The sequence below is a fragment of the Coregonus clupeaformis genome, unplaced genomic scaffold (genome assembly GCF_020615455.1).
Source record: "Coregonus clupeaformis isolate EN_2021a unplaced genomic scaffold, ASM2061545v1 scaf0609, whole genome shotgun sequence".
Classification (NCBI taxonomy): domain Eukaryota; kingdom Metazoa; phylum Chordata; class Actinopteri; order Salmoniformes; family Salmonidae; genus Coregonus; species Coregonus clupeaformis.
This window is the reverse complement of record NW_025534064.1, coordinates 30,386-36,801: the sequence shown is the minus strand read 5'-3', so window position 1 is coordinate 36,801 and position 6,416 is coordinate 30,386. Positions and strand designations below refer to the sequence as shown.

At 50.4% G+C, this 6,416-nt stretch overlaps 1 protein-coding gene across 1 annotated transcript; it reads left to right on the top strand.

Moving 5' to 3' along the window:
* The first annotated feature begins 565 nt into the window (after positions 1–565).
* LOC123485190 lies at positions 566–4,806 on the top strand. Its single transcript, XM_045216101.1, has 3 exons — positions 566–1,168; positions 1,328–2,200; positions 3,554–4,806. Exons 1-3 carry the CDS (start codon positions 589–591, stop codon positions 4,804–4,806), a joined length of 2,706 nt encoding a protein of 901 aa, XP_045072036.1. The 5' UTR covers positions 566–588.
* Positions 4,807–6,416: the final 1,610 nt, after the last annotated feature.

Here is a 6,416-nt window from a genome sequence, read left to right as displayed (position 1 = left end):
TATGAGTGCTGTGCGATTCACGGCCAAACAGGTCCTAGAACAGATATTTTCCAATGACTCTGACTGCGACGAGGATGCGGACGAGGAAGCGTCCGAAGAAGAAGACGGGGAGGAATACAACCCAGAGGACGAGGAGACCACAGAGGACGACGACGACGACGACGACAACGACTACGACGCCGCAGCCGCTGCCGCTGCCGACGACGAGGACAATGTCCAAGTAGAACAAGGTCAAGGCGTAGAAGACGAACGAGACGATGACGACGACGACGACGACCAACAAGAAGAAGAAGAAGAAGAAGAAGAAGAAGAAGAAGAAGAAGAACAAGAAGAACAAGAAGAACAAGGGGAAGAACAAGGGGAAGGTGAAGGAGAGCGAGGAGAGCGAGGAGACCTCCGCAGCCGCCGCAGCCGCAGCATCAGCCCCAGAACACAACACGATATCCCTCGAGTAGAAAGAGAGACATTCGTGTCGAGAAACGGCCAAATCCAATGGTGCTCGGTGCCCTGTGACAACAATCGGGGCGTCGGAGGGGCTGCGGAGCAGCGGCAAAAAGTAACAGGCCGGTTGCTGAGGTGCCGGAGGACATGAGGCCCGGGCCTACTAGGCAGGCCGTAGGCCAAGCCCGCGACATCCTCTCCACGTTTCGCTTGTTTTTCACACCCGAGATAGAAGACATCATCCTGGAGATGACCAATCTGGAGGGCGTTCGAAAATACGGAGCCCGAGGCGACGGCGACGACGACGACGACGACCACCGCCACTACGCCGACGACCACGAAAACCACGAAAACCACGAAGACCGTGACCGCGGCGGCGGCGGCGGCCGCTGGAAAGCGATGGACTCCACAGACCTGAGAGCCTACGTAGGGCTGCTCATCCTAGCCGGCGTGTACAGGTCCCGAGGCGAAGCGGCCTCTAGTCTCTGGGACGCCGAGAGCGGAAGGACCATTTTCCGCGCAACCATGCCGCTCAAAGTCTTTCACGCTTACTTGAGACTCCTTCGCTTCGACGACCGTCAGACCAGAGCCGAGAGACGCGCAGCAGGCGGCGGTGACAAACTTGCGGCCGTGAGAGAGGTCTGGGACAAGTGGGTCGAGAGGCTGCCGCTCCTCTACAACCCCGGGCCCGACGTGACGGTGGACGAGCAACTGGTCCCTTTCAGAGGTGTGCCGGGGCCAACAACACCGTACAAGAGCACAACAACAACACTGAACACAACACGCTAAAGCTAATCTCTTGTCTTTCCTCTCCTCTCTCTCTCTCTCTCTCTCTCTCTCTCTCTCTCTCTCTCTCTCTCTCTCTCTCTCTCTCTCTCTCCTCCAGGCCGATGTCCTTTCCGCCAGTATATCCCAAGCAAGCCGGCCAAATACGGCATCAAGACATGGGTGGCCTGCGACTCCAAATCCAGCTACGCCTGGAAGATGCAGGTCTACACCGGCAAGGCCACATGCGGAGGCCCCGAGAAGAACCAGGGGATGAGGGTCGTGCTCGATTTGACGCAGGGACTCAGGGGTCACAACGTCACCTGCGACAATTTCTTCACCTCATACGAGCTCGCGCGCCAGCTCCTGACCAGGAACGTCACCGTGGTCGGCACGGTCAGAAAGAACAAGCCAGAGCTCCCGCAGGCGCTGCTCGCCTCAAAGGACAGGCTCCTCTTCTCCTCCAAGTTCGCCTTCACTTCCACCACCGCTCTGGTGTCCTACCTGGCAAAGAAAAACAAGAACGTCTTACTCCTGAGCACGCTGCACACCGAGGCTCACGTTAGCCGTCGCCAGGACAAGAAGCCGGCCATCGTCCTAGACTACAACAGCAACAAGGGAGGTGTGGACAACCTAGACAAGGTGATTGGAACCTACAGCTGCAGGAGGATGACCGCGCGCTGGCCCCTGGTCATCTTCCACAACATCCTTGACGTGTCCTCTTACAACGCTTTTGTCATATGGCGAGAGCTCAACCCCACTTGGATGCCTGGCAAGCGAAACAAGAGGAGGGTGTTCCTCGAGCAGCTGGGAAAGGCACTAGTGACTCCGTTCATACAAAGAAGGGCCCGTCTCCCTCGCACCGAAGCCTCTGCGGCGCTCGTCAAAGCTGTTCAGAGGGCTACGTATCGTGATCAGCCCCGGCGGGATCACGCCCCCGCAGCACCGGACCACGCAGCACCACCGGCCCAAGCACCCAACCCCACACAACCCAGTAAGAGGAAGAGGTGTCAGGTCTGCCCCACAAAGAAGGACTGTAAAACACACACGGTGTGCACCAGGTGTAACAAATACATCTGCAAAGGCTGTTCGCACCCATACTGTCCCACATGTTCCAACTGGGCCTTTAGTGAGAGGGGGACAGTTCGACCCGGAGGGCACGGCGTGTGTACAGAATACCAGGACAACGGGAGGGTTATCATCCATACTCAAACAGTACAGCGGTACAGTCCACGGAATGTGGTCCAATAGGGGGGTGTTTTTAAATCGCATACCCAAACTCACACAGTCCACAAGCCGGTGAAGCCCGGTATTAATGACTTTACCAATGACAATAGCAAAGACCTCTAGAGTAGAATAGACTAATTGATGGCGGGGTGTCAGGATACTATGCTTGCTACTGGGGACCCATGTAGAGAGAAGCAGTTCAACCCTATTGGGGCTGCAGATGCGCAGGTTCTTTGCAACAGGCTGAAGGTGAATTGCTTCAAGGACCAGTATGTACTGAGTACAGTCACTGGTGAGTTAGGGGCTCCGTGCAAAAACATACCGATAAAAGGCGACGGCAATTGTTTCTTCAGAGCGGTCAGTGAAGCGGTTTGTGGTACAGATGAGTTTCATAGAACCATTTGACATGTCGTCGTGGAGCAGCTACAAAGCAATGATGTGATATACACCAGCATGTTGAGAAGTGGCTACCGTTCAGTATCAGACTACATTACCAAATCACAAATGGCCTCTCTAGGTACTTGGGCTACGGAAGTGGAGATTCAAGCAGCTGCAGATTGTTTGGGTGTAAGCATATATACATACTACACCGGGAGGTGGCTTATACACCGTTGTAATGGTGTAAAGGTGTCTAGCCAGGGGATCTATTTGGAGAATGTTGGTAACCACTTTGAGACAGTTGTTTGCGTCCAGAGGCATCAGATGCTGTCTTGCTACGGGTACTGCAAAGTAGATAGAAGTAGGACCAGTGTTACGCCACTAAGAGACGAGTGTTCAGCCTCACTCTGGTCCGATTTTGAGAGTGCAAGGCTATCACCAAGCTCAAGTTACTACAATGATTGGACGTGTGAGGAACATCACGGAGACCCAATAGAGGACAATGGAAATGTATATGAAACTCTAGGTGATAATGTTGACGACACCATGCTTCAGGAAGCTGAACCCCATGACCAGTACTTGTCAAACAACAGCCCTGTAGACGACCAAATGTTTTACGGAGCAGATTCATGCGAGAACGGTTGTACGCAAAAAACATTCAACCCTTCCGATTCCGATAGGTGCGATTCCGAGATCGATTGGGAAGGAAGTATGATGTATCCATTTGAATACGAAACTCTAGGTGATCAACTGGAGGACACCAGGCTTCAGGAAACAGAACCCGGTGACCAGTACGAGTCAAACAACAGCCCTGTGGACGACCAGCACCTATATGACTCAGATGCATGCGGGAACAGTTTTAGACAACACACATTCAGCCCTGCAGATTCCAACCGGTCCGATTCAGAGACCGATTGCCAAGCAACAATGGCAGGTGACTACAATGATTGGACGTATGAGCACGAACACGACACTCTAAGTGATACCGTGGAAGACACCAGGAGTCAGGAGGAGGACACCCCTCCCCAGTACGGGTCAAACACCAGACATGCGGACAGGGACAATGTTTACAAAGAAGCGGTTGAGGACTACTTCGACGTTGACGATGACGATGTTGAAGATATGGTTCGAGCCGAGGAGGATGCTAAAAAACATCAGCAGATAGATCTCATGCTTAAGTGGTCGATATTGAACAGAACGTGGCACTCCTTTCTAGAATGGCTAGGTGCGCGCTGGTGGGGCTCAGTCTCTGCAGATCAGATTAGCTCCTTCATGGGCGGACGTAAGATTCGCTTTGGAGATATTGTTATTGCGGCACACTTTGGTGACATGCCCGGAGGAGTATGTTCGGTTACGGCGAAGACTCAGAACGAAGTACTGACATTTCATGTGGCCATCTGTGGAGGCAGTTACATATGTAAGGACTTGGTAGAGGGCGACTTCTCTACGCCAATTGACATAATACGACATCTGGTCGATAAGCTGGGTGAAGGGCGCATTCTGCGTCAACATTGGACAATACCTCACAACCCAGACTACTTTTCCGTGACACATATAGCGGGACAAATGTGTTACATGATGAAGGTGCTGAAAGACTCATGGTGGGGAGCGTCATACGGCAACGAAGTATGGTCACCCCATTACCGTGAAGTAATAGAGCATCTACGAAAGAAAGGACCAATGTACGAGAACCCGGCTGCAGCAATTCATTATATGGACGATGTCAGCCTGGGATACCTGTTTGACATTGTCACTGCATTTGGGAATAGATTCAAGGTGACGTTCGATACCTTTGGTTTTACAGTAGGGACAAGGGCACGCTTCTCAGATATCGCAGGTGTGCTGTCCTACATCAGCAGGATTGACAGAGTCACATTTGTATCTCCACCCTGTTCCCTGATGCACGCGGACCAGAGCTTAGGGGATGTAGATTACATTGCCAATCCACAGCGCGTCGTACACTCACGAGCAACCTGTAATGTATTGCAACTATAGGTGCTTATGTGATGAGTGGTGTATCCCTGTTGTACTATGTCATGTACATTGTAATGTAAGCCTCCTTGTGTTGTAATACATGTCTATGGATATCTGTGAATAAAAACAAAACACTTGTGAAACTACGAATGTCCATTCACGTTTATTGAAATAGTACATTGGACCCTTCAGTCTGACAATATCCATACACAAACAGTGACTTTGCACAATATACAATCTGGAACATAAACATACGTAATCATACAATGGGTCATCAAAGGAATAAACAGGGCTTCTCCTTAGTCATCTTCCTCAATTGGCACGTAGGCGTCCTCATACTCTTCTTCGTCATCGGCCATGTACTTGGGATACAGAAGAGTAATCACATTACCCATAGTCCATACACACAGTGAATGTGCCATCACATTACACATTTCAATATCTACCATGTCATCCTCTGCATTGTTACCCTGGTGAAGAGGAGGCAACGCTGGTTGAGGGTGAGGTTGTGCATGGTTGAGGACCTCGGGGTGCAACAGGGGATGCAGTTGGTGTAACTCAGGATGTTGAGGTTCCTCTCTGTCAGACGTTAGTATGTAATCGCTCTCCTAAGATGTATATTGTATGGAAAGAAATAGCAAAGTAGAATTTGCAAATGGTCATGGTATGTACAACAGTGCATGCAATATGATCAGCAAAGTCATCCACAATATATCTGAGTACCTACGGAACGGCTCAGTAGTACGGTAGACACCTGTGGAGTGGAGAGTAATTTCAGAAAGCATACCAAGTACTTAGGAGTATCATCTCGTGTACAAGCATAGTGCGTAACCTAGGGTGTAATGACTTTATCCTACCGCGCTGAGCTCGCTTGTTTCGGTTTCTATACCACTCTCCTCAGACATCATGCAGACTGTGATATGAACAATGGGTTGAGTGAACGATATACAGGTGTATACCCATTGGATATAGTAACCCAAGATCAGTACCGAAATGTTAATTTAGCTCAATCACTTTACCAGTACGTACTACTTACGATGCGTGTAGCATACTATAGCCGATGCACATGAAACATATAGCAAATATATTAGGGACTATGGCGTATGTGAAGACGAGCAACTTCGATTCACTCCGTTTCTGTAGGCAAAGAGTAGGAATGGACAACAACTATGGCAACTGGCATCTATTGAACAACACATGGGCGTCATTTGTAGGCTGGATGCAAGACCGATGTTGGTGGGGATCCGTATCTCAACAGCAGATTATGTCTCTGATGAACAGACCTGAGGTTAATGTAGGAGCCATTGTAATGGCAGGATACTTTGGTTCAATGCCTGGAGGAGTGTGTTCAGGTATGGTGAAATATGATGAGAACACCGTGATCACATTTGGTGTATACCTCACAAGAGGACATTACAGATGCACCGACTTTGTACAATTCCAATATAAAAACCCAGTTAGAATGATACAAGATCTGATTGCAGAAGTCCCACACGGGTACTTGATGGCTAGACCGGGAGACATTCCGGAACCTCCGAACCTGGGTTCCTGCTGCAAACGCATAGTGGAAGACTTGCGTGACATGATACAGTCCCTGAAAGGTGCATGGTGGGGACTTTCACCTGGCAGTT

Coding starts and splice junctions, on each gene's coding strand:
- LOC123485190 (XM_045216101.1), top strand. CDS start 589: ATGAGGCCCGGGCCTACTAGGCAGGCCGTAGGCCAAGCCCGCGACATC. Junction 1,169..1,327: donor GCAACTGGTCCCTTTCAGAG/GTGTGCCGGGGC, acceptor TCTCTCCTCCAG/GCCGATGTCCTTTCCGCCAG. Junction 2,201..3,553: donor ACCCAACCCCACACAACCCA/GTAAGAGGAAGA, acceptor ACGAAACTCTAG/GTGATCAACTGGAGGACACC.